The 26,967-nt window shown below is 47.8% G+C and overlaps 2 protein-coding genes across 2 annotated transcripts in view; one reads left to right on the top strand and one right to left on the bottom strand.

Annotated features, from left to right (window-relative positions):
* The window catches only part of LOC126918731 (DNA (cytosine-5)-methyltransferase 3B-like), a 61,714-nt gene that overhangs the window by 17,350 nt on the left and 17,397 nt on the right, over positions 1 to 26,967 (top strand). The window contains exon 2 of the mRNA XM_050727029.1: positions 4,889 to 4,932. Within this exon, the coding sequence (XP_050582986.1) occupies positions 4,891 to 4,932 (42 nt within the window). The 5' untranslated portion in view covers positions 4,889 to 4,890. The remainder of the gene's footprint in view (positions 1 to 4,888; positions 4,933 to 26,967) is intronic.
* The window catches only part of LOC126918732 (probable serine/threonine-protein kinase yakA), a 56,004-nt gene that overhangs the window by 25,503 nt on the left and 3,534 nt on the right, over positions 1 to 26,967 (bottom strand). The window contains exons 3-4 of the mRNA XM_050727032.1: positions 4,612 to 4,679; positions 2,455 to 2,672 (exon numbers count right to left, since the gene is read on the bottom strand). Of these exons, the coding sequence (XP_050582989.1) occupies positions 2,455 to 2,672; positions 4,612 to 4,679 (286 nt within the window). The remainder of the gene's footprint in view (positions 1 to 2,454; positions 2,673 to 4,611; positions 4,680 to 26,967) is intronic.

Below are 26,967 nucleotides of genomic sequence, written 5' to 3'. Positions count from 1 at the left end.
GTTGGGAAAATAACGTTTGAACGACAGGCAGAGAGCGAACGCACACGGTATCGTGATCACGTACGATCGTAAAATATACACGTACTAGTCGCGGAATAGTGTTTCAAAATTGTCAAACAGATTATCGTTCGTAATTACTCGCTACACGTCAATTCCCGTCCACACGTCTTTATTCGTGTTCTCATCATTTTCTCGATGCCCGTGAACCTTCCCGTTTCAACGTGTTTTCGTAGTAGCTTCTGACGATCTTAACCGCTTAAAACCGCCGTGCCGATGTGAGGCACAGGCGCAGCTAATTAACCGTCTTTGACATATTCTTTTGCCACTATGCAGTCGCGTTTTCCTATTCGTGCAAATCGTATTCAAAAAAAGGTTTCTTCATTTTCTCCCATGCGTGTACTGCATGTTATTAGCAACGTAGGATTCAGAACTACAAGAAGATATATATTAGTATAATACATAGCCAAGAAATAATTCCGCTAAAAGGAGGAATCTTGAATCTAAAAAAAAGAAAGAAGAAAAGGAATACCGACCGCTTAAATCGAAGAAAATTAGGGTTAACGAATCGGTTCTTACGAAAAGGCAGCAACCGGACGAGAGCGCATCGATCATCGATGTAAATTTCACGAGGAGATAACTAGCCGACGCGACAGTGACACGATTATCTATAGCTATTGGTTGCAATCTTCGAACGAACCGTGCCGAGTGCAGAGCACAAAAGCAAGGGATATTTTTTATCAGTGTCCGCTTGGTCGCCGCGACCGATTATCTTTCGACTTCTTAGCCTCGATCTTAGGTTATCTTGGTGCGACATGAGAGCACTCGACATGTACGATTCGCGTTTAAAAATTAAGCGATACCCACGAGAAGGCTAACGCCGAGTTCATACCGTCGTTGACGAGCAGTTGGCGACAATCGGTTGCCATGATTCGTCAACGGTTCACCGACAGTTTGTCGTCTGATTATCGTTTCTTCGCGTGCTATTTATTCTGGTCGAATTTCTAATAGCACGCTGCGCTTTGTTTCGTGTACATTCGGCTTGAATGTCCTCGGGACAGGTTTAAAATTCCATCTGAAAATCTATCAAGAATGCACTGAAACCCAGTGAAACTCCAGGAACCATAAATATGTTATCTAATAAACATCGCGAAACTTCCAAATCTAAGATATTTGCGAACATCCTGCACACTTTCGCGAGCAGACGAACTGATCAGCGTACGGTACATAACAGAAACGTTTTATTTGCCAACAGTTGTGAACAGTGTGGACCAGACATAAGAAACCAACAGCCTTTTACATCCGGTCGAGCACGTTTATCATTTTTCATTAATTGCTTGCGCGAAAGAGGGCCGTTCAACGCGAGAATTCAAGTCGAGCAGCGCAATTCGGATAAAACACTGTTCTATCGTTACGTCCAATGGGACGAATTGAATCGCAAACTGGTGTCAATAATTCCAATACGCAGTTCACGGTACAAGGTTTTTTATTCACGAAACTTTTCCCCAATATGTAAATTCTCTCACCTTTACCTCGTCTTGGATACGTACGTGGATACGTACGTGTATCAAATGTTTAGTTGGATCGACCTTGTGCCGAAAAAATAGGTTGCGAAAAGTGTGATGGACCAGACCCATTCGCGTAACTCACGTTGTTAAGTGTCAACGACAAACCTCGTTGCATAAGCCAGCCGTAAAACTAACGTGGATACGCGAATCGACCATTTGGCGTATCATCGCGGAAACCCGATCTGCCGATCGTCGCGGTGCTCTCGTCTTAATTTATTGCTCGTAATTTTCATCGAACGACCACTAGATCCGATCGATAGATACGATCGCAACGAGCATCTCTGTCGGTCGTTGATTCACTTCTAAACAGACCTAAGAACTTTTCCTTGCGCAATCGTCCACTTCCGGAAACTCACGGGTGTCGATTAACAGCGCATCGTTTAATATTATCTGTTTGCGCGATTCATGCTACGTCACCTTTGCTCTTTACGCTCACGTCCTTTGTTCGCTTTTCTTTCGTCTAATTTCGATTCCATGATATCGCGCTTACACGAAAAATTGACTCGGCAAAGCTTTCCAGCAAATGCGAGAAACTACTTGCAAAGCTTAGAAGAACATTGTTTATATCGCAGGGAATTATACGTTCACGTAGCACTGCGATCGATTAAGCGAGATATCCTCTCGAGTATACTCGATGGTAGTTCGTTGGAAAGCTAAAAATACTCTTCCGTCCGATAAATATAATTTTCACGTTTCACGCGATTAGTAGGAATGAAATTTTCGATGGAAACTTGGTGGTCGAATGGAAACAAGCGAATGTTGGCTACAGATTTGTTAGGAAGCTTGGCAGGAGAGAAAGGAAGATAGAAAGGGAAGAGGTGTGGAAACTGGATTCGAACGAGGTTTCGCGGGTGTACCTTCCTCTGGAGAGAAATAGGAAAAAACTCACCTGTCCGAGGGTGGAAGCGGTCGAGCCAGGTTGCTGGGGTTGATGCGCTGTCGCCGATATCGGCGTGAGGGGTGTGTGCGGCGTGTGTGGTGTGTGCGGTGTGTGCGGTGTCAGTGGCGTGTGGTACTGCTGACTGCTGTCACCACCGGTGCTCCTCATCTCGAGGTCCGGACTTGTCTCGTAACCGTCATCCCTCGCTTCCTGCTTTACCATCACCCCTGCACAGAAAAAGACATCGCACCCACCGACGTCGGTTCAATCTCTTCTCGCCTTGATCGTTAGCAACTTAGCAATTTCGAGTCTACTTTTCGATCCTCCTCGATCTTCGAACTCGAATCTTTCGCGGTTTCTCGTGGCTTCGCTTTTCCCTCTTTTTTCGTTTATCTTGCCGATAGGAAAGAAAATATCGCGTTCGAGAAAGAACATGGAAGATCGAGAATCATCGCGAATAGAAGAGGCTTCGGCTCCTTTTTCGAACGAGTTTGATTCTCTCGCAGCGCCTTTTTCCCCGTCCATCTCGTTTCCACGTTTTCCCGCTACTTTGGAATATTTTTAATATCGATCTCGACGGAAAAACGTGGCGTTATTTTTCCACCAGCTTATCGCTGCAGGTATATTTTTACATCGCGACTCGACTTTCCGCAAATGCGGAACCGTATCTCGCCAGTTCGAATAAAATGCCGTTGCACGCCGTTCGAAACTCCAGCTTCGAAATCCGTCGTATCCTTCCTCGCACGAGTCTTCGCGACCGTTTCCTTCCCTCGGCGTCTGTACGTTTCACGGTCGCGTCTCGTTAACCTTCGTTCAGATTTTTTAATACGAACGATACGAGAGTAAGTTCGATCGATGTATTAATTCGAGGATTTCGAAACCGAGAACGCGCCCGAAAGTTGCTCAACGACGCGTGTAATCGTTCAATGGACCCGGGAAAAAATGTTCATCATCGTCGATATCTCCGCTAGTCGACACTTTCCATAAAATTTCGATTCTTCTGAAACAGTTTCTTACGCGTTCTTCAACCTCCACCCTGCGTTTACACTCTCGATATCGTCGAATCGCTTACCCAAAATTTCGCTAGGTTTTTACGATGCTGCTATCGCGAAAATTCAGAGCAACGGTTAAAAAAAGATTCCTCTACGACTAGGCTTTCTCGAGCTTTAGCTTTCACGGACTTGCAGAGTATCTCGTTTGTCGAATAAGCTTTCTAAACGCCACGATAAACGATAACGAGACTATGAGCTGTACGAAATGTTATCATCGAACGAGATAGAACTCGCGGAAGAAACGTGTTTTATTAATGAATTTTTTATTGTTTCTCTTTTCTTGTTCCTGCGTAACGTACGACTAAGAACAGCGTTCGCTGGAACGTGCCATTATCCGAGGGAAATTCGTAATGAGGACGCGACGTTCTCGAACAATTCGATCGAGTAAGGTGGAAATTAAAGGAAAAAACGCGAATGTCGAAGGAAATGTTACGAGCTGATATTTATCGGGTGATTTGACGATTTTACGCTTATCTTTCGAAAAATCTTTTTCCGCCGAAATTCCCGTTGAAAATACGAGCAACGGTATATGTTGAATCTGAAAATGAACGTACGCGATTAAGCGGGCGTTTTTGTGGGATGCCAAACGCATGAATCACCTACGTTTCGGCTTGTGTGCGTAGTCGTATTTGCAAGATACAATATACAAAATTAAAACGATATTTGATTCGTTATACCTTTGTCCGCGTAATCGTGCAATATTGAATTGTCACGAGGGGGGTAATTTTTTCAACGTAGCTTGAAACTTTCCTCTGAAATATCGGAGTCGTTGCTTTTATACATCGCCGACGTTTGATAGTTGGAAATTGTTCGCACACTATAGAGGTTGCGAGCGTATCCGATGCGCCGCGCCGGGCCAATCTTTAAAAGAGAACTCCGCCAATAAATTTAATACAACGCTAATTTAATATGTAGAACGTTTTCCCGAATTTTTCGCTGCACTGATTAATCAGCGACGTTCTTCCTTTATTGCGAAATACCGTTCCAATCTCCAAAATGTACAATTTCCCTGTGAACTTTCGGAACGCGCGCGTATTCTCTTCTTGTTCGACTATTGTAACACGCGTACCAATTCGATTTCAATTTCTCGCTTTGTTGTTGGAATTTTTCTTACCTTGAGAACCAGCGCAATTCATCGGGGTGCCGTTCGGTCCACCATTTTGCACAGGCGACGGATACGATCTGCAAAATCGACCAACCAAACTATATTACGTTACGTTCAATTATATTAACAAACGAAACTGTATCGATAATAATTATATTAAAACGTTTTATCATCCGTACGAAAATAGCCACGCAACTCGCGATAGCAATTGCATTTTAAAATTAGGCGGTCTTTGCTCAAACTCTATAAATCGTTAAACTATTTTCCCTTTTTCTTTCCTTTACAGAAATGAAGTTGGAGGAAATGCCTTTGTGTACCGACCAGCAACAGGTAATTTTAACCTATTTTGAAACACTTTTCGTTTTATTCGTCCAAGAATACTGGAGCGCGCGTTTAGCATTTATACGTCGTTTTAGCCAAAAATCGGCATCCAATTCTTCCAGCGATCTCTCTTTCAACGGGGATTATTCTCTCGCGATTTTTCCTTCCCTGTGACCAAAGATTTTCACGTACAGTGGCTCGTCATAGAAAACTGTCGTGCGTGTAACGCGTGTATCGTACGAAACATCTTGAAATTTCATTAGAACTTCAACGAGCCACGACTGTCGAGCTTATGCAGAATTATTACGCGCCAGTTACAAAATATTTACCGCTTAACCATCTTAAACGTATTAATCTAACGAATATTTAGTTACTACAGTTGGGTGTCGTTACAATGCTAATAAAATTTCGAAACTTTCGTACAACGTAATATGTGTTCGTAAAAGACGTCGACGAGTGTTCGAGCATTTTCTCGAGCCACGTTAAATCGAAGAAACTTGGTGTTTCTCCCAAGGGTCCGAGCGCGTTTCCTAAAAGGCAATTAAATACCGGTAATGTTAATATCTAGGGGGCAGAAAAAGCACGCGGAAAAGAAAAGTAACAGAGGTGAGAATTAGCGGAAAATCGTAATCGGTGCAGCGTCGTTACACCGCATAAGCCCGCGTGCACCACATTTAATTGATTATGCTCCGTATAACCAAGCGCCAGTTACGATTGTTCTCTCTGTTATCTACCCCTTTCGTTTCCTCCCCTATCATCCTCGCTACGTTTCCTCCCCGGTCCTCTTTCTCTTTCTCTTTCTCTCTGCTTTTCTCGATCTCCATCCATCTAGCTTTCGACTAATTACGAGGTCCTATTAGCATCATGCTACGCCAAAGGTGCACGCCATACATCGAAATCATTTTGCGCGAATTACAAACGTACGATGTCGTCTCTCAGCCCTCGTTGATAAACGCGCACTTTACGAACGTGAGTGGAAATCGTCGCGTATCCCGGAGCCGCAATTGCGGAAGATTCGAATCGCGAGAGTCGCGGAGATTACGTGTTCCGAGCGGCTGTACAAACTTCTCGGCAAGTGAAACCATTACGATCAGCTGTGTCGTTGGATCGATTAAGTAGTTTCACGTCCGCAGAATTTCGCCATTCTCGCTCTCGCTCTTTCACTCTTTCGATCTTTGTTCAGCCACGTGGCGATGGAACACGCGCCGATCAGCTTTACGCCAATATTTATAGCCATCAGACTGCGTGGATTTCAGACTTTGTAAGGCAAACGGATTTCTAGTCAATGACGAATAGAAGGCGTATCGGTTAACTCGTTAAACGGGTCGTTCCTCGATCGATGAATTCAACGATCGTAAAATCGAAAATTCACGTAGACGCGTTAATCGTAGTCGAGTCGTGTTTATTTGGTATTTGGTATTCGATGGGACGCCTCGAAGAATAAAAGATTCATAGGGTGGTACTCGTAGCACGAAGGTGGCAAAAATATAAACAGAAATACGAGCACCGGCGTGGAACTGGAATTTGAAGTCATCGATTCGTTTTACCGCGTGGAAGAGAATCTGAAAAGCGGAGAAAGTCAGCGGACGTCAACGAGCATTCGAGTAGATACGAATGTACATGTAGAGAGGAGAAGGCCTTCCATTTAGCGGATACGCGGTTCCGTGCGTTCGCGATACACCGCACCATGCCGTGCGTAATGGGCACTCGGCCCGTGTTACAAATATTACGTTCGAGACTAAATACAAACAATCCGGTTTGTACGGTTTGTACGGCGCAACATAATGCGGACAGCTTCGTTGTTTCCGTTAAAATCGAAAATTATAGACCCCCCGATACGTTTGTCGAAGCTGCTGACAAAGGGGGCAAAATACGAAGTCAATATTTGCGCGTACGTTGTCCGGCCTGAGCTTTCTCATATTTGCGAGATTTCCGCGGCATCCATTCGCTACGAACGCTTCGATTTCTTCTGCAACGGCAGCTTCAAAATTATAACGTAAACGAAGGTTTGCAGAATCTGAATTTACGCCACCTACTATCAGGTCGTCGGAAATGTTTCTTACGTTTTATAAGGAAATAATGGACGCACGACATTTTCCGTTTTATATTATTTTATCGAATTACGTATGATCAATTTTGTTCTATCGAAATAAAGATCACAACGTTCGACAGATTAAGTTTCACGTTTGTATAAAGATGCTTCGTTGCAAAAGACGTGTCTGTAAAAGAAAGACGCTTTTCGAACAACTTAATATATATTGTTAGGTTCGTACGTTATATCTTGGTGGACTCGTGGCAACGATATTTAAATTAGTGCAAAGTATGCAAATTCGTGATAGATTAATAATTAGAAGCATTATAACTCGCGACCTTATCGATAGAATATACTTGAGTTATCTGTTTAAAAGACACAGCGCTAATGTGTTTTACTATCCATATTTTACTTTGGTATACATACGTATATTATTTAAGTACGTAGGTAGGTAAAACAGAACGTAATACGCGGTTAGAGACATCGATATCCGTAATAATTCGAACTTAAATGCCATAATCATCGGTACGTTTCCGCCTCGACGTAAATACTAGTTGAATGAAAACTTGAAAATTCTCTCTCAAGTTCGATTTGTAGTGCGGCCGACTATTACGTAGGGTCGAGTCTGTTAATAACGAACGAACGATACGAAGTAGCGCAGGTAAAACAGTTTGTCAGAATTTTCGCCGACGATAAATCAGCTCTCGTCGATAAGCGTCGATACGACTGCGACGCAAGAGGAACCTTCTGGAATCGTTGTCCGGAAACTCGATCGAACGTCGATCCATCCGCATAACCCTCTTGCTGTCGCGTCACGTGGTAGGGACGTAAAACGCGTCGCGGTATCGCTGGAACGTGGAGGCGAAGCGGTACTTTTCTGTCGATACGGTTGCAAGGAGAGAAACGTTTGCACGACTGTCGAAGACAGAACGATGCCGCGAAAGAAAAACTCGTCAGGACGAAAGAGTTACGTAAAGTATCTCGAGCGGGTATGGATCTTGGAGTGGGTAGAGTTTACGATCGAACGAAAACGCTCGAAAAGCCGGAACTAAGTTTATTTTTTGCCACAACGCCGCGTAATCGCCCGTCACGCTCGCTTTTGTAATCGTCGCGAAAGAAACGCACGACCGTCACGTTCGAAGAAACACACGTATTTTATCGAGTGTCGTTATTCGAGATTCGACAAAGTTACTTTTAGACGTCGTACGTCAAGCTACTTATAGTAGATGCAAGCGATATAATCGGTGTATTCACGCTCGAGATACCCGCAACATAATTTTACTTAAAGGATACGGAGAAATTAGAGCATTTCCACGCACCGTGCGATTCGCTGTGTACGTACGCTTTGCCGAACCGACGAACGTTCCACCGATTCTCCTTGTTTATGGGTTTTTGTTCGCGTAGCAGTGCAAGTTGATCTGATCGGTCGGTAACGTTATAAAATCTCGTCGAGCAAGCGGACTTTGCACAAGCGAATTTCTCGTCTTTCGCTACACGTGTTCCTATCCGTGTCATTAGGACCTTTCAACGAAACAGGATAACGGTAGTGGAAAGTTTCGCGTTTACAAATAAAATCATATAATATTACGTGGCAATGAGCGAACGTAGCCTCGTGGTTCTTTCCTCTCTGTGCAGCCTGAAATGCCATTTCCTCAATGACAAACAGACCTCGTAACGATCGAAACGAACGAAAGGATATCGTTTCGCTTTCTTTTCTCATGCCGCGTGTTTTTGGCTAGTTACGACAAACCTCGTATACACCGAAAACGATCACCGTTTCATCGATATTCCGTAGTCAACGTTGGCAAAGTTGGCAAGGTTAACTCGAATCGGCGAGCAAACGTCGATAAGAAAGATCGTGTATCGCGTTACTCTCGTGGATATCCTTAGAAATTCATTTTCACGCAGAGACGATAGTTTGGTGTGCGTGTGCCAGCGAAAGAAAGAGAGAGAGAGAGAGAGAGAGAGAGAGAGAGTGAGAGAGAGAGTGAGAAGGAGGGGAAGAAAAGCTTTGAAAGGAAAGGGAAAAAGAAAGCTGCGATAAAAGTGGCTTCGTAGGGCTGTAGCTAGGTAGCTAGGTAGGTAGGTAGGTAGGTAGGTAGGTAGGTAGGTAGGTAGGTAGGTGGGTAGGTTGGTAGGTAGATAGGTAGGTACGAAGACCATGGGATGCACTCGTACTCGTTCGTAGTGTTATCGACGCGACGCGTCGAGTATTCACGGTGCAACGCGCACTGGCAAACGATCGTTCGGATGCATTTGAGGAGAACCGTGGCAGCAAGCTCGTCTCTTTCCAATTTTTTTTTCCTCCGCCACGCAGCGCCGTTACCTCGGCGCGAAGAAAAAGCTTGGAATTACTTTGCGCCGTTTCTCCGAGCGTGCAAAGTTGCAGCTGCGTTCTGCGTTCCGGTTGGCCGTTCGTTAATAGCGCGCGGCCATCGTTATCTTCGCACTTTCGCGTCGTCCACCGCTGGTTGGCATCATCGGCCTTAAACTCTCGTCTCTCCGTCGTCCAGACAATACGGAGAGACGAAGACGCGCGTGTAGGCGTTGCAAAGGTGACTCTCGGCTCTCGGAGGAGAAAAGAATGTCGGGTTGCGCGCATCGCAGTCGTCGTCGCCTGTATTTACATCTACCGTCTACGTAACGCGGCGAAAGAATGGCGCCGACGGAAAACGTAGTACAGTCACGGGCAACGCGGCGTGTTTCTCGTGTTGTTCCTCGTGCCGTAGCCGAACGATCACGGACCGAGGCGGTGACGGCATTCGCGAATCGAGATCGGCGAACGCGAAAACGCGCGCGGCCGCCCCGTGCTTCGATATGCACGGCTTGCTCGTGAAGCTTGACTAGAAAAATGGTAAACGAAGACGAAAGAGGGGAAAGAAGGGAAGAAGAAAGAAAGAGAGGGAAAGAAGACGGAGATGGTTCGTGGAGGAATTTGGTCGTTGAAGCGCGTTCAAGAAACGAACGAGCGGGGTCGGTACATCGGTGAAAACTACGTTTCGTAGTCGGCCTTTTTTTTCCCCCGTGCAACGTTGCTCGTTTTTGCACGCTAATTCGAAAATACTCGGAATAATTTTCAGCCAGAGCTATACCTACTGGTGGTCTATGTACTTTTTATGTAGCGCTCGGACCTATGTATCGCGGGCCCCGATGTACATGCATATAGGTACGCGTATATGCCACTAAGGTAAATATACAAGGTATATAAGGGTAGCGTGTAGGAGATGGTTGGTACATAGAAGTACTTGCTGGAAACGACTAGGGCAGTGAACGAGGGGGGGTGAGACGAGGGAGGCAGGCAAGGGAATGGAGAGATTCTATCCGTCTCTCTTCCTCCCTCCCTCCCTCCCGCCCTCCCGATCCCTCTCTCCACTTCTGCTCCTCCCTCGCCCTCTCTCAAGCCCTCTCCGCCTCTCTCGCATTCGCTCTCTCTCTCTCTCTCTCTCTCCTCTCGTCTCCGTCTCTGTTCGCTTCGCTCCCTCCTCTTTCGTAGGGAAAGCTTCGAACCGTTGGTCGAGAACGTTCTTCCGTGTTACAAGGAAACGATTGTGAACGATCGAACGAGATTCCTTCGTTCTCTCGTAGCCCATCGTTTCGTTCCTGTCCGCCGATCAACCACGGAATCGTAGTTTCCAGCACGACTTTCCGTTTGATCTTTGGGAAGAAAGCCGAGCTACCGTGTCAACGGTGTCTCGAGCGATTCATCGAATCCGCGGAAAACGGAGATTCCGTCGAAAGTCGGCATCGTCGGTGCTTTTACTCGACAATTGTTTGATCGAGGTACGCGACGTTCCCTCCTGAAGTCGCAGCATCTTTTCCAGCTTCCGACGACGAGCGTTGAACGAAACAGAACTCGCTCTTACCGCTAAAAAACAACCTTGCGGCGATCGGCGGTGCGTATACCACCGATCCATCCTCGTCGTTTCGTCTTTCCTCCTTTGTTCTGTATGGGAAATACCGTTTCCCGCGAACATCGACGAACGCGACAACGATCGGAAAACGTTCCTTACGGTTCGAGCAAAGGAGTAGGCGCGAGCGTTCTCCGAGGAAGGTCATCCGAGGCTCTTCCTTTCGATCCATCGACTAGACGATCGAACGCGAACGCGAACGCGAGAGCTTCGATGGAAAAAATCGAGGAAGAAGGAAAAAGCAAGGGGAAGATGGAAAAAAGGAGCGGAAAAGAGGGAAAGAGGCGAGGTCTCGCGCGGGGTTCGTAGCTACCCCTAAGCCGGGCTGTGGCTGGTGCTGGTGCTGGTGCTGCTGCTCGTTGCTAGGGGAAACCTCCAGAAAACTCTACACACATACACTGCCCGTATGCCCGCTGACACGTATACGCATACCCATACAAATTTTCGCGCATACACCGCCAGAGACACCTACACTACGCACAGACACGGTCGCCAGCTCGCACATGCTCACCGTTAAAGGGGGCAACGAGAGGAGCTCACGCACGTACGCTCACGCACACCTTCATGCGTCCTGGAAAATGTCGATAACGAAAAACCACTGCTCTTTCGCTCTCTCCTCCTGCCCTTCTCTCTTTCTCGCTATCTTTCTCGTCCGCTTACTCGCTCGCCAGCTCGCTCGCTCGCTCGCTCCACGTTTCGTTCGCTCGATGGTCCGCGCGCGCACCATCGCGAGTACCCATTTCCACTGTTCTTCGAATCCCCTTTCCCTCCATTTCGTTTCCCTTTTTCGCGCGCGATCAAACCAGCTTCCGGAAAAACTGTCTCGTTGCAGCCAGAGAACGAATCGACGATTTCCTTCGATGCGCCGAACTACGTTCGGTGTCGCGGTTCTCCGCCTTCGTTGCATGGACGTTCTACCGAATCCTCTGCCTCTACCCAAGATTCTCCGAGCTGCTTATTACCAGACTCGTTTCACGGCCGATTTCCTCGCAAATACGACACCCCGGTGTGTAGCGAGTTTTTTTTCTAACCGATGTATCGGACGGAGAAAAGAGAATCAGCGAACCCGGCGAGAAACGCGTGTCGCCGAGCTTTCCTCGCCAAGTTTCGCGTATCCGATTCGATGACATTTCGCGAGTAGAAACTTCTTGCTTAACCGCGTTCGTCAACGTAGCGCGTAGGGTTGAAAAGAAGACAAGAAGGTGGTACGCGAGTGCCAATCGATCGTGATAGATATTACGTTATGGTTAGAACTGATGCTGTGGAACAAGACATCTCGGAGAATGATGTAACCACTTTCGTAAAAGAATCTTTCGTAAGAACGTTCCGGTAGAAAAATAACGAAACGCTGAAAATTCGTAGCGGTTCTAATTGGATGGATAGGGACACCGATTGTACCAGCTTGGCCTCGAAACGTACGACGATGATCGTAACGCGAATCGGACGATCTCGCGCGTCATGGATCGCGATATCTCTCGGACCGCGTCGATCTCTCGAGACCTTCGTCGAATTATCAGGCAAGAAAAAGGGAAACGCTGGAAGGAAAAAGAATCGCCGGCGTAACCTTACGTGGCAACGACGTAATGGCTCTCGTAAAAAAAAACGGAGCGTCCTGCGTGCGCGATAAAAATTTACGAGGCAAACAATAATCCGAAAAACCGCAGGCTCGGCAACGTTTCCAAAGTCGAAGAAGGAGGAGAGGAAGAAAGAGGAGGAGGAGGAGGAGAAGGAGGAGAACCCGTGGTGGCGCCATCGTCTTCCGACAGTCTGCCTCCGGCGTACCAACGATTTTTACATCCACGCATGAATATTTATTTTGCGTAGGAGCGTCAACGTTTCGACCATATCGAACTCTCTGGTTCGTCATCGCCAACCAAACGAGAAAACGGCGGATGGGTGATAAAAGTAACGCGCGAATCTCGCGCGAACGTGTCGGGAACAACCGGAACGAGTGCCCCTGGTATCGCAGATTCGTTTCGCGGAAACGTCGTTACTTTGATCGAAAGCCGGACCGAAATTCGAATTTCCAACTCGAAATCGTTGATCGGATACGATTGAAAAAGTTAGCCGAATCATATCTTTCGTAGTTGGCGACTGGAAAGCGCGAATGAAACGCGCGATAGAACGCAACAGCCGAGATGGAGAAGGTTAAGGAAGGAAAGAGGCAGAGAGAGGGAGACAGAGAAAGAGAGAGATAGAGAAGAGAGGCGAAAAAGAGAAAACGCGAGAATAGAAGGAAAAAAAAGGAAAGGAGCGCGGATCGGCGGACAGACATCGATTCTGGTCGAAGGTCGAACGACCTTCGGCAAAACGAAGAAGGGAGATTCCCCTGAGTGGAATCGACGTATCGCCTTAGGTCGCGTCGTAGTTCCAAGTTTCCAGTTATAAATTACAGGGTAGACGACCGAGTTCCACCGTTTCTTCTTCGGTCTGACGTCGACGGGGAACGTTCTCTCTTTTCTGCCGAGCCTGCTCCTTCGACGTCCGATCCTTTTTCTCTCGCGTCCTGTTTCGCTCCTCTGCGCCTCGATTCCCCCTTTTTTCTTCTCTTTGGTCGTCTAACTGCCCTAACTGGCTCGCAGAAGCGGTAGACCGCGTATCGAAACGTGCGTTCGAACCACGTGTGGTCCCCATTCATAAAATCCTCGAGCCGTAGCACGTGCATCGAAACCCCCTAAAGGACACCGGCGCACTTTTAAAACACTTCCCCGGGCTCCCCTCGCGATACGACCTTCCCTCTTCTTCTTCTTCTTCTTCTTCTTCTTCTTCTTCCCCTTCCTCTTAGCATATTCGAGTACGCGGAATAAATAAGCAGCGACGATCGATCGAACGATACGCGGCGCTACCCTTGCGAAACAAATTGGCCGCGACATGGTGATTCGCGATCGGAATCGATCAACGATCGACCATGATCAACCGTGATCTTACGGCCAACGAAAGAAACAGAAAGTGCAATAAAGAGACAGCTGCTCGACTTTCCAGTAAAAGAGAGGGGAATAAATTATCTGCTTCGACGCGCTGTGTACATGAAAATCACGGCAGAGAAATATGTCACTTTGCCAGATTAAACGGAAGAATTTTAACTCGACGCGTTTAAAAACAAAAACGGTCAAAGTAGGCGTGGATCTTTTCGAAATAGCTGATACGTGGACGAGGCTCTAGGGAAAGCCAAAGAGAGTGTATTCACCGTGACGAACGATGTTTCGAAAATTTTCATGAGTACGAAAAAAGTTTGTCTCTGAAACCGAATTGAAAAGACAATTTTGGTATCACACAATAGCGATCGAAAACCTACCGAATCTGGAAACTACGCTTGCCCGTAAAAAAATTGAAAACGTGGTTCGTTCCAATCTTATCCCGTAGCTTTCGTATACAGCGAGTCGCGCTTTCTCTGTCGATTCATGACCGTGTAACGAAGATTTTGCGGAAAAATGAAAAGCATAGGAATGATTTTTTTCCTACCACGTACTGTATACGGTAAACCGCCCTTTTCCTGGCCATGTCGCGTCAACTAGTCCTTCTCTCTCTCTCTCTCTCTCTCCCTCTCTCTCTCTCTCTCTCTGTCATCCAGCGAATCGATTTTCGCTTCGGCCTCGTCTAGTCGCGCCTAGTAGCTAATCCATCGGTCTATCGCGATCGTCGTCGGGCCGAGTCAAGTCGGAGTCGAGTCGAGAATAATCCGCGTCGTTTGGCTCTTCGGTTCGCCTTCGGACGTGCTCTTCTCTCTTTTCCTCTCGAAACGAGACAAAGAACTCGAACGAGTCCTCTTGTTCCTCCCTCCCTTCTATACTCTCGTTGCCTCCTCTCAGCCGTTCGAGGAGCAACAACTCTTGCGGTCGAGGCGCGATAATCTTGCCTCGAATCTGTATAGTCGCGATCGATCGAGAGGATTCTCCGTTGCCGCCCCTCGAGAAGCGTGCTCGATTTTCATGTAATTCAAATGAAGCGTGAGCCGTCCTCGCCGAGACTGGCTAAGCCATCCTACCGAAACCGAGACCCAAGTCTTGCCGATCAAACGCATCGTGTATTGTTCTCGCTACCAGCTCCGTTTCGCTTCGTCTTACGCGTGGAACCGCGCGCGGAGAAAACCCGCGTCGTCCATCCGCGACGTACGTTATTTCGAAACTTTGATCAACACCGACCTATCGATTTTCAATCGCGCGAGAGGCGCTTCCGAGTTTTCCAGTCCAAGGTCTGGGTTATTCGCTCCAATTTCCGCGTGCAAACTGTTCGACGCGATATCGGCTCTCGCGATTCCATGCCGCGTCCAGACCATCGTTCTCGTTCTATGCAGAAACTGCGAAACGAATTTGCCCTTAGCTCGTCCAAGCGTATAGCTCTCGCGTGTCTCTATCTCGATCGTTTCGTAAAACGTCGTTGCGCTGTTACAGATCGAATCGTGTTACCCTTACTCCGGTTTCCATGCATTACGATTTCGATGGAACAGGCACGAGAAGAGGCGGTGGTTCGCGTCGCTGGGTCATTCGGTCGCGATAAACAGCCGCGCGGTTTAAAAGGTTTTCGCGTGATGTACGCTCGCGGAGGCTATCTTGGTCTGGGAACGAGAGAAGAAAAAACGAACGAACGAATGGACGCGACGGGTTTGCGCGCGGATTCTCTCGACGTTTTTTCCTTGCCTTTCGTTTTTTCTCGCGTTCCATCTCCCTCCCTCTTCGGCCGGTGGAAAATACGCGGAGAATACGCCAAGTGAGTCAATATATCGGATACACACACAGCTGGTATTCCCTGGCCTAGGTCGGCCCAATCAAATTTTATGATTTGTATCCATCTCGTTCCTCGCGATCCTGACCTACCGCCACCCGTTTCACCGATAGTACTCTTTTCGTTGCTTTTTTCGAACCCTCTGTACCTCCATCGGATTCCCCCTGCCTCGACCTCCGCGAAAAAAAGGGAGAGTGACTTCGAAAGTCAATAAATCGAATTTCTATTCGACGCTTTAAACTTTTTCCCTCCAGCCGGCTCGTTTTATCTCCACCCGCCGCACCAACCTCCCTCCCACTCTCGTTTCGCTTTCCTCGCACGTTCGCCCCTCTCGCGTCTAACGCCAATGAAATACGAACGACCAACAAGATCGCGAATATTTTCTTCCTTTTTTCTTCGCTTTTTCTTCTTCTTTCTCGCGCTTCCGTTACGTCGATCCTCGCGATCGTCGGGTACAGAGTCCAGCCGGAGCGAAGCGCCGGATGGTCGTTTAAAAAAATAGCTCAATCGCGATCGAACGAGCTGTCTCGTTTGAAAAATATCGTTCTAGCGCGTGTCTCCGGTTTGCGAAAACTCCAACAGCCAGATCGCTACGCTGTATCGGTAAAATATCGCGAAACGATTTCCAAATACACGCGTACGTTGTATAACGTACAACGATCTTGAACGTGCAATTTACGTTTGTATTCTCGTTAAATATCGCGGTTTATCGATACAACGAACGATCCACTGTTCAAGCAGTTAGCGATGTTCGCGAAGCTCGCAATAAATATGTTGTAACTTCTGTACATACCTGTACATCGTCACACTCGTTTCAAATTTCACCGATATAATCGCGATCGTTGCGTCTCGCTACGGTGCTAATGAAATTTCAAAACGTTTCGTATCGCGCGCGTAACGTACGTATTCGTCGAGAGTTTCCTGGAACGTTCGAATATTTCCGTGAACCATCGTACGTACGTTAGGCTAACGATAGCTTTTGCAAATTACCGAACGTCCGTAAGCGCGTGACGAAACGACCATCGTGCCAGTTACAAGTTAACGAATTAACCGGTTTTCGTTAACCGTGGCGTCGAACAGGCTCGCGATTTTCAAATTTATTCTCCGCTGCTTTAAATTAACGGAGAATTCTCCGGTCGGTGGGAGTTTCGTCGCCGACGATGCCAACGACAACGGCGTCGACGGCGACGTCGGCGATGCTATTGGCGAGCTTAAACGACTGGAACGAGTCTCGGCGTTCTCGGAAAACGTTTAGCCGGCAGCCGGGTGAAATTTGCAGTCTCGATCCGACGGTTCCTCCCCCGAAAATCTTCCACGCTCCAAATCTCGTCCGGTCGGGCGGTAAGACGTTTCGCGGAGAGAAACGAGGTCGTCCGTATGACCTGAAAACTTTCGGCCGAGCAGAGAACGAAAATCCAAAAGCAGAAGCCAGAGGTAGCGCCGCGTCTGGTTACGATTCGCGGCTCTGCCAACGCGGATATTTGCGTTCGCGTGCGAACGCGCGAGAAAACAGCGCCTCGCGAACGGAAGAAAGGAAACGGAAAGAGAAGGTGACGAGGCAGAGTAATAGAGAAAGAAAGAGGAGAACTGGCGAAAGGAAAAGAAACGTGGAACGAGTTTGGGCGAAGACGGGGGGGCGGGGGAAAAAGGAGATCAAGAGAAAGAGAAACGACCCTTCCTTCGAATCCCCAAAGCGAGACGCCACGGCGACGAGACTTTGACCGAGTTTTGAAGCGACTGCTACAGCGACGCGAGGACGAGAGGGTGAGGGCGGCGCAGCTGGTGGGGCCGTTGGAGGGTGCGGGAAGCAGAAGAGAGAAACGGAGAGGGTAAGCGAGAGTAAGGAAAAGCGAGAGCGAAGAGGAGCGCGCCGCCCTCCCAGACGACCTCCTCCGTTGCCCCGTATCGCCTCGTAATTTCTCGCATAGCCGACAGTAAACCATTTACCGTGGTCGGTGCCAAAAGTTCGCCAGTCACGCTTCGCGATTCTCGCGCGCCCTCCCGTTGCTTTTCGTTCTTTCCGTCCAAGAAACAACCGACAAACCACGAGCAAGCTACGTCGTCCTCCGCTGACGGAAAAAAACCGAGAAAATAAGGGCAACGCGAAGCAAAGGAGAAGAGGGAAAATTTGTATGTCGTTGTACGGATTGATCGATCGATACCGCTCGTATACCTGTTAGCCGTCGACGCACCTGTTATCAGGACGCCACTGTCCACGAGATATATCGTAGAAAGTAAAACGCGAGGACAATAGACGATCGCGGCAACGTGGCGAAAAACGAAGATGGGTGGCCGAACTGAAAAGGCGAGACATGCCCCGGGCGCGTAAACACGAAGGCCACGCGTACGTCCGATATGCTGGATGGCCAGAGAGAACATAGCTAAGATGCCTGGGGGTATCTACCGATCAAAGTTTCGCTCGGACGTGCACACGCGACGACCGGTCGAAGATATTCATGGGCGACTTTCCCAAACTTGTCAACAACCAGCCGAAAATTCTTCGTTAAAGGGGCGCGAGAGGGGTTGCGCGCGAGCCGCGTGTTTCAAACTTGCCAGTTTCTCGCCGAATTCCGGAAAGTTTCGCCTCTTGTTAGCGCTCTCACGCGGCACCAACCAAATCCCCGCTTGCTACGAGCTTGCAACGAGAGATAGCGAGCTGGAAACTTTCGTCAAACCTTCTCCAATCGATTCGAACGATTACACTCGCGTTAGCTTTTTACGAGCACGCGTCGTAAAAGCGCGTCGTAAATTCGCATAGGCGCGGTGGAAACGTTGCTGGCGGAGAACAACGGAGACGAGTCCGCGTCGAGATTCGCGTCCGACGTTGCGTCGTCCGTCGAAACGCTGTATCCGCTGAATCCGTACGCGCGAACAAAATTGCAAGCGATCGGACGTCGATCGTTTTCAGCCAACGCAACGGCGAGATTTTGCGGGTTCGCACGCTTCGCGCTTTCAACGTACGATAGATTTACGAGAAACGCAGCGCGTTTACGCTCCCACTCGTCCGCAACAACCGGCTTTGCTAATCGTAAATGCCGCCATTACGCGTTATCGAGGGTACGCGTGATCTCGCGTCGACTGACGACGATTTTCGTCGATCAAGAACCGACCTGCGATCGAGGAAGACGCTGGACGACGAACACCGAATTCTATGTTCTTCGTAATCGCGTATTTCTTTCGGCGTTGTTCAACGTGTCAAGAAAATAACAATTTCTGTCGCGTTGAACGGCCACGCCACTTCGACTCTGCAATCAACGCGTTAAGTCGTTAACCGTGCAGTTCCTGGACGACAAACTCGTATAATCGTGGAATCAAAGGTAGCGAGGGCAAGTCGATCTCGGTTGGACACGTTTCGTTCGCAACAGAAACGAACGAATTCAACGTTCGTTGAATTATCGGCTGTTCGAGGATCGGAATAGCGCGTGTCGATTCATTGGTATTATTCATGAGAGCCTGGTATTATGGCTAAAAAATTCATTATACATAATATTTCATCAGTCATGAGAACATACAACGATAATGAATTTTTTACGTAGTTTCGGCTTAGTTTGTAGAGTAACATTATAAATAAACTGTAGATGTTTATTCGAGTTCTTAGAAACGCAACCAAGGCATTAGATTCCAAGTAGAGATTTGTTTTTGTTCGTCCTTGTACGTTACACGTATCTCGTAAGTTTGCGTACAGTCGAGTTTCTCACAAGATCCGCGTTTTAGCCATAACTTGATCAACCATAAAACCGAAACCGCACGACCCTTGGAAGAATGGAAAAATACGCGAGCGAATATAAATTCGCAGAATTTTCATTTTCATCGTTGATTTTAGGATATACGACGTTAAGTTGTACTTTGTATTTTCTATAAATACGCCATATTATACAACGATCTTCGTTCAAACCTCGTTCGAACGTTAACGTTCAACTTTTTTAGGTGTGAAGATACGAGCGTGCTCGTGTATATTTTTCCATACAAGCCAATGGACTGTTAAAACGCGTGCGGAACACACAGGCGAAAAAACGAAACTCGCTGGCTTGCGGCAAGTCTGATTAAAAAATGACCCGTTCTTTAATGTTGGCTCGTATAGTATAAAATCGAAACACAGGCTGCGATCGCCCTTTGTACAGGCACGGACAGACGTTACACACGTTGCAAGCAGTGCGCATTCGCGCACCTTCGTGCGTACAGACGAAACGTACATGCAAGTGCTATTTGCGCGTTCGATGCACGTTTTCCCCGTGTCGCTGTACGCGTATGCGTGTCATCGCGTGAAGCGACGCGCGTCATTACACGCTAACCACGCACTGCCTTTCTTTCTCTCATTGTTCGTCGTTGGACAAAGAAAAGAAGATCGCGTGTCGTAATTTTGGCAGGTTTGTCGTATTTTTCGCGTTGCTCTGTTTCTATCGTCGTTGTCCTTCGCGTTTTTCCGTTCCTATCGTTCGCGAAGAGGAAGATGGAATACGAAAGAGTCTCGGTGGAGAAGTTCCAAATTTTTTCGCTTTCACGGCCATGCGTTTAATTTATGTTTCGCGGCGAAACAAGTGGCGAGGAAGAAAGTTATGGGACGAATCTTAAAATTCAGTGACGAGCATAATTAAACGAACGTTGCGTAATATCTGGCAAACCGGTGGTGTATTATTGTATTAATTTATAAAAAGTGTGTTTAATTATTCAGATCGTTATAACTCTCTGACCGGTGGCAGGCGAATCTACTCCAAAAAGCAGCGCCGTCGTACCGCGATGCAATTAAAGTCAAATGTAAACTGATAGGGACGCTGTTACACGAAACTTCGAGGTAATGATTACGCGAACCGTTGTAATTTATTACCGCGTATGTTCGTTATTCTCAATTGTAACGTAATTCGGTAATACGGCCTAATTGCGGTCTTAATAAGACCGAGTCTGCTACTGTCTTCCGCGTGATTTCCACCTCTCTTCTCTTCTCTTCTCTTCTCTTCTCTTCTCTTCTCTTCTCTTTTGCTATCGTATTTTCAAAAGCGGCGAGCGTACAACAAGAATTCATTTTTCCACGTTCGTAGTGGCCGAAACACGCCATGTCCTTGCTCGGTCCGTACCGAAACCGGTTCATCGAGCATATTTATATCGCCAACGTTTCTTATTTCGTGCGCTGTATCGCAGCGTTAACAGATAAGGCGATCGTCTAAACAGAGGATAACTCGAACGAACGGTACACCCGAACGTATGCAACGGTTAAACATTTCCGTTGTAAATACCTTTTCGCAATTTGTTTCGCGTTCGATAAGCAGGATGACTCATCGAACGCTCGTTATCGCGTTCCTTGCCAAATGGAGCCCGATACGTTTCTCATTAACGCTGGAAAATGCCGCTTTCCTACGTTTCGCTTTTTTTTCTTTGCTTTTTAACATTTTCTCCTGAAATTACGAGGATACAGCGATCCGCTGAGAACGGACAGTTTGGAGAAATTGGCTAACGATAATCGGCGAAACTACACGTATCCCCGTAGTTGTTTGAGTTTCGTTTGGCCGATGTGTCGACGACGAGCTTTTCCACGGATATTATTCGTCGCGTTAGAAAGTTTGACAAGTTTACGCGTAAAGAAGACGGTTTACCGGTACAGTGCGACTCGGATCCTTTAAACGCTCCTTCTTCGAACCTCCAACGTATACGAGACGTTGAACTGGAAACGTATTATTTAGCAGAAATTTAGTATGCGACATGAACGGCTATCTAAAGTATATAATAGGCCTTAAAAGTAGTTGCAGTGAATATCGAAGCTTATTAATATAATGAATATAATTGGCTGTTTAAACAGCTTTATCACTTCTTCTAGAAAATTTATACTTGCGCCAAATATCTTCTATAGCTTCGGTTCAAATTACTATACCATTTCTTTCTGTTTACCGTGTTAATGAAAATTTCAAAATATTTTAGAGATCATCGTGCGTATTCGTAACGAGTTTGCACGAATGCGGAAATACGTTTGCGCATAACCGTAATTTCTTTAATCGATGTGCTGTCGTATGTAAAAACGGAAAAGAAGAAGGACGAGACGAAGGATGTGTCAGGCACCGTGAAGGCACTGCGAGTTCTCGGTGTTTACGAGCATTTCTCAAATGTTGCGACCCGCGTTGCTTACATCGACTTTGTCGAGACGAAAAGGTCGAAAGAGCGAAAACCGTGGAGAAGCCGGAGAAGCCCGAAACGCGGCGAACGCGCACGACGTATTCTCTGCTTCGACATCAGCGAGCTGCACCTATGCGTGGATGATTATCGAAAGAAGAGAAGAAGGGGAAATAGTGGTAGTAGTAGTAACAGTAGTAGTTGTACTAGTAGTAGTAGTAGTAGTTGTACTGGTAGTAGTAGAAGTAGAAGAAGAAGAAGAAGAAGAAGTAAGGAAAAAAAGAAACTGTTCGGCGGGTTGGTACGCGAAGGAAACCGTAGGTAATCGAGCGAGCAGAAACGCTGACGCAGATAAGGGAAACCCTTACGACCGCTTCTAGTGCGGCAGCTATTTACGAGCGGTCTCGGTCTGCTCCGATGGAAGAACCAAGGTGTTCGCGCTGGTCACCGGATCGCAAATCCGAAAATTCCGTGGCTCTGGCAAATTTTCATCCCTTTACTTTATTCTCCGTGTTCCAGAATCGTGTTCTTTGGACACCCTTGCAATTAACCCTAGCTGCATCCTTCCCGATCATTTTCCACCAAATCGTTAGTTTCTCATGGGTAGACATTTTTCCAAGTCGAACACGGCAGAATCGTTATTGATAAGAGAGACTTCTCGTTTCGATCGACGAACTCGTGACGAAATCAGTCGTATCCAAGATTAGACTATCTTCGAGAAAGCAATAAGAGAATGGCTTTTATTTTAGGTATAATCGTAACGGAACGTAAATATCCGCGGTTTAACTACGAATGTCTCAGTTTACATGCCGATTATTCCTCTAAAATGTAGAAAATTCGACCGAGACGTAACAAATTCGAGGATCGTGGCAGGTTCGATCGTGCTTTTCGTACTGTCCGTGTGATTCGTCACACCGTAAAACCATTTCGTAGACACTGAAATGGCGATAAAATTTTGCTAAAATCTTAAAATTGTAAAAATTTGTTCGGCATTCGATTCGCGATTTCCAAGCCGTCGACCGAACGCGTTAACGAAATTATGTAACGGAAGAAGCTTCGACGTATAGAGCGTCGGCGAATCCGCGGATTCTCTTTCGATTCCACTTCCTTTCGAGCATTGAATGCGTAATCGCCGCTCGAGTTTTTGCGATTCTCGAGTTCGCGAAGGTTGCTCGTAAAATTCACGCACGTCGTTACGCGCTTTTCGTTGACGATGCCAAGGTTGCGGCGAAGTCGCGTACAACGCGTAACTCGGTTGCCAACAGAATCGCCGGATCGTTCGAATTTCTCGCTCGTTCGTTACGTTGTGCCCGCACCGTGTCAAGAAAACGGAGACGGAACGGTTCTTGTTCTCCGAGCTTTCTCGTCGATACGCGCTGCTGCCGTTGAACGAAAATACCAAAGACACGTATCGCCCCGAGAAATGTTCCTGTCGACCGAGTCCGCGACCCGTCTTTTTTTAACGAGTCCCACGATATTTCTTTTTCCTCCTTCTTCTTTCTTTTTTCGCAACCATCGCCGATACGGACCTCGTGCATCGCTCAAGTTGGTCGATTTTGCAGGACTCGAGAGAAAAAGTTCTAATCCGGCAACGCTGGCCTCCGAGCGAGAACAGACCGGTACAGCTTGATAAAAATAAATTTGCGCCCGGAATAATCACGGAGCTCCCTAGAGATCCGTATGGTCGGTGTCTTAGGTGCTGTTTGGCGTAGCGAGACCGATACGTAGCGCGTTATGCGTTGTGCGTGGCACTCGATGCGTGGTGCGTTCCGATCCCGGACAAGTCGTTTTTCCTCCGAACGGTCGGAACATCCGCGTCACAGCGAATAGCCGAAAACCTGCTGCAACAGACAACGGCTATTCGCGTTCCGTGTGTTCGCCGCTTTCAAAGCTATCGCAAAGCGATCGCTCCGATCGAACATGTTTCGTGCGACTTCCCAAACGGACGCAAAATCGATCCTCGAGGTCTGTCTTTGCTCGATCTTCTTGGCGACGCGGTTTCCCTTATCATCGATCGTACGACGCGATGCTTTTTCGAGCGGAGGACCGGCCACCGCGGCGACATCGCTGTCGTCGTCGTCGTCGTTCTATCTTCCGTTCTACGGAACGAGTCACTCGAACGGGTCCTCGACTTTTGAAAAGACGCGTATCACGAACGTTGTGGAACGCGTTGCACGAACGAACAACCGGTGGAAGAGGAGAGAGGCGGAGAGCGGGAAAGACGCGTGTTACGAAACCATAGCCTGCGAGAACCGAAGGAGGAGAAGAGGAGAGCAGAGCCCGTTCGACGAGCTCTCTTCGTGCGGCCGTTTGTGTTCTATCCTCCTCCTCCTCCTCGTCGTCCTCCTCCGCCGCCGCCACCGCCGCCGCCGCCACCGCCGCCGCCTCCTCGTTCTCCTCTTCCTCCTCCTACCTTCCCTCCTGCCGCCCCCGCCACCCGTCCCCTTGTGCCCCGCGTCCTCCTCGGCCGTCTCTTCTTCCGTTCCCTCACCTCCTTCCCTCCTTCCCGTCTTTCGCATCCACCTTCCTACTTTTCCTTCTCTCGCTCGTTTATTCCCTCTCCGCCTCTTTCTTCCTCTTTTGCCGCGTTACTCGCTTCTCTCCTTTCCGTCTCCTACCCTCCTTCCTACCTCCGGCTCGCCGTTTCCACCTCGACGTTTGCTTCGGGCTAAAATAAAAACGCGAGGGAGATAACCGTGTGCGAGACGCGAGAGAAAGGAGAAGAGTGACGGAACAAGGAAGAGGGAGGGAGAGAGAGAGGAACGGCCGAACGCGTACACGTACGGAGAAGAAAAGAAAGAACGGACAGAGTGTAAAGGCGCGAAGGAGCGGAGAGTAAAATGATCGGCGCGAAGGGAAGGAAGAGACGACGGTAAGGTCTGGAGAGGAAGGTAACGCGGACCAACCGAACGTACTCGAAGGAAGAAGAACGAACAGAAGAAGCGCGAGGCGAGGAAGAAAAAAGAAAAGAAAAAAGAAAAGAAAAAAAAGGAGCAACGGACGCGCGAGGAAGCAGAGGAGAACCAGTCGAGACACGGGGTTAGGGTTTCGCGTCGCTCGGAATGCGATTTACGCGCGTTAACTCTAAAAGTCATGCACGTCTCGTCCTTACGTTCCTTTTTTCACTCCTTTCCTCTTCCTCCGCTTGTCCTTTTATTCTGGTCCACTAGGCGGGAAACGATCTAACCGATCGGTCGCCACGCTCTCCTCTTCTTTCAAAACGCATGCCGAGTGTTTTTCCGCGTTTCGACTACGTGCCGCGAATATCAGAAACTCGGCCGTGAACGAGACGTACTCGCCATTCCATCGCGATTTCCCGAAATCGCGAATTCTCGACAGACGCGCGCGACAATCAGCCGCGTCGATCACGACTGCTGCGTCGTTCGTGTAATAACGCTCCCAGGTAATTAGAATCCTAGTCCGTCGAAGAATAATTGTCGTGATTGCGCCAGCCTCGATGCTAGCTAGCGATCGGGTTAGCCAAGACTGGACTGCGAGTTGTAACAGCGGACGTTCCGACCGATTCCAAAATCAAAATGCACGCTACTCGAAAGAATACGCGAAAGAATCAAACTACAGTTCCGCTGGTCCAACGCCGAATCGAGGCAACAGCGAATCGAGGATCGGCAAGTCTCTGTTAGCAACGTTGTACAGTCATCGAAGTTGCGACGCCAAGTCCAAAGTGGTCAAACTCTCCGTAGAACTTTAAACTCTGACTCGTCACGCGTCACGTATTTACGCTATTTACATAGAACGCGTCGACCGTCTCCTGTTCGTCGTTCACGATTCCAGCCTTATTCGTTCTCCACCTCCAGCCGACTCTTCGAACCTCCGATCGCGCGTGAATGCGACAACCTTCGTCGCGTATCTTTATCGCGGCGCTACCCTGGACGCGGTGCACGAGCAAGCTTTGACCGAACGTGTCCGTGTAAAGTTCGTCCTTGGTTGGCACGTTCCAATCGTTCGTTACACTCGGGGGAGGAGGACGCTACGCTTTTTTTCTAAGAGAAACGTTAAACGGTGTTAAATTACCGTGGCAAAGAATACGGCTTTGTCGAAGCCGATTCTCGGATACCTGGCTCTCGTAGGCCATTCATGTATTCCGAACTTATGGAATACATGAATAACTTGGACGAGAGCGACCGGCAGCGAGTCGAAGGAAGTGAGCGGACAACGAAGAAAGAGAGGGCAGACTGCTGATCCAAGAAGGAGGCTCGATCTTATCGATAAGGTCGATTTTTATCGGTGAAACACGATTTATCCGCGACACGTGACCGCGTTCGCGTTCTCTTTACTCTTGTTGCTCGCGTCCGAGGAGCGTAGGTGGCAGCGATGAAATCGTTTACCATATCTTTCTCGCGTTATCCACGCCAAAACACGTCCTTCGGCCACGTGGCTTCGTTTACCTTCGTATCTTTCGATTGTTGCTGTGCCGAGACCGCGACCGCGACCACGACCGCGATCGCGCGTTCGCACCACCGACTCGCAATTTCCTCGTCGTTCCTTCCCTTCGATCCTCCGTAGATACGAACAACGATAATCTGTCAGATCTACGTTACGCGAACCTCGCAGCAACGAGTGCAAGTCCGATCGACTCTACTGGGTTAGACACACGGACTTTGATCTCACGCGCGTTTTCCGCTGTAGTATGAACGCTATTAGTAGATTGCGGTTATCGGTTGATTTACGTTTACGGGAGAAATCCTGCTGCTCTTCTCGCTTCTTTATCGAGTTTCTATCCGATACTTACACCACACGGGTATTTGGAAATTATCCGTATCTTAATAATATCCGTTGATATCGGATCGTATGTAGCTAGGCAGAGTGGAAAAAAAAACAGCGGGGCTAGAAACGTATGGAAATAATCATACAGGTACAGACCGGAAGCAAACTGTCCTCTATAAAACTTATAGAGGAAGTTTCTCTATTTGGCTGTGGATTATCTCTTTAGAAATGTTCGAGAAAATAGGAATTTAGGACAAAAGAAATTCGTCACTTAATCGTTAACTGATACGCGACTGTATTTGCGTGAGCGAAGCAAACGGAATATTCCTTTTACCTCTGCCTCGTCGTTCCTAGTCCTGTTTTCCACTGCGCGTAGTAGCGTTCGATACTATACCGTTGGTCGCTTGGAAGGCACTCGAAAGGAATGCAGATCCGATTGGTCGTTTATCATAAACTCGATGCAATAATAAAAAACACGCGTATTGCTAAAAGTTTCACACCTACAAAGTTTTTACACATCTACAAACTCTCAAAGTTTTGTTTCTAGAAGCATCAAAA

This window comes from Bombus affinis, chromosome 7 (genome assembly GCF_024516045.1).
Source record: "Bombus affinis isolate iyBomAffi1 chromosome 7, iyBomAffi1.2, whole genome shotgun sequence".
Lineage (NCBI taxonomy): Eukaryota > Metazoa > Arthropoda > Insecta > Hymenoptera > Apidae > Bombus > Bombus affinis.
Note: the sequence above shows the minus strand (reverse complement) of the source record. Positions and strands in the feature narration are given on the sequence as shown.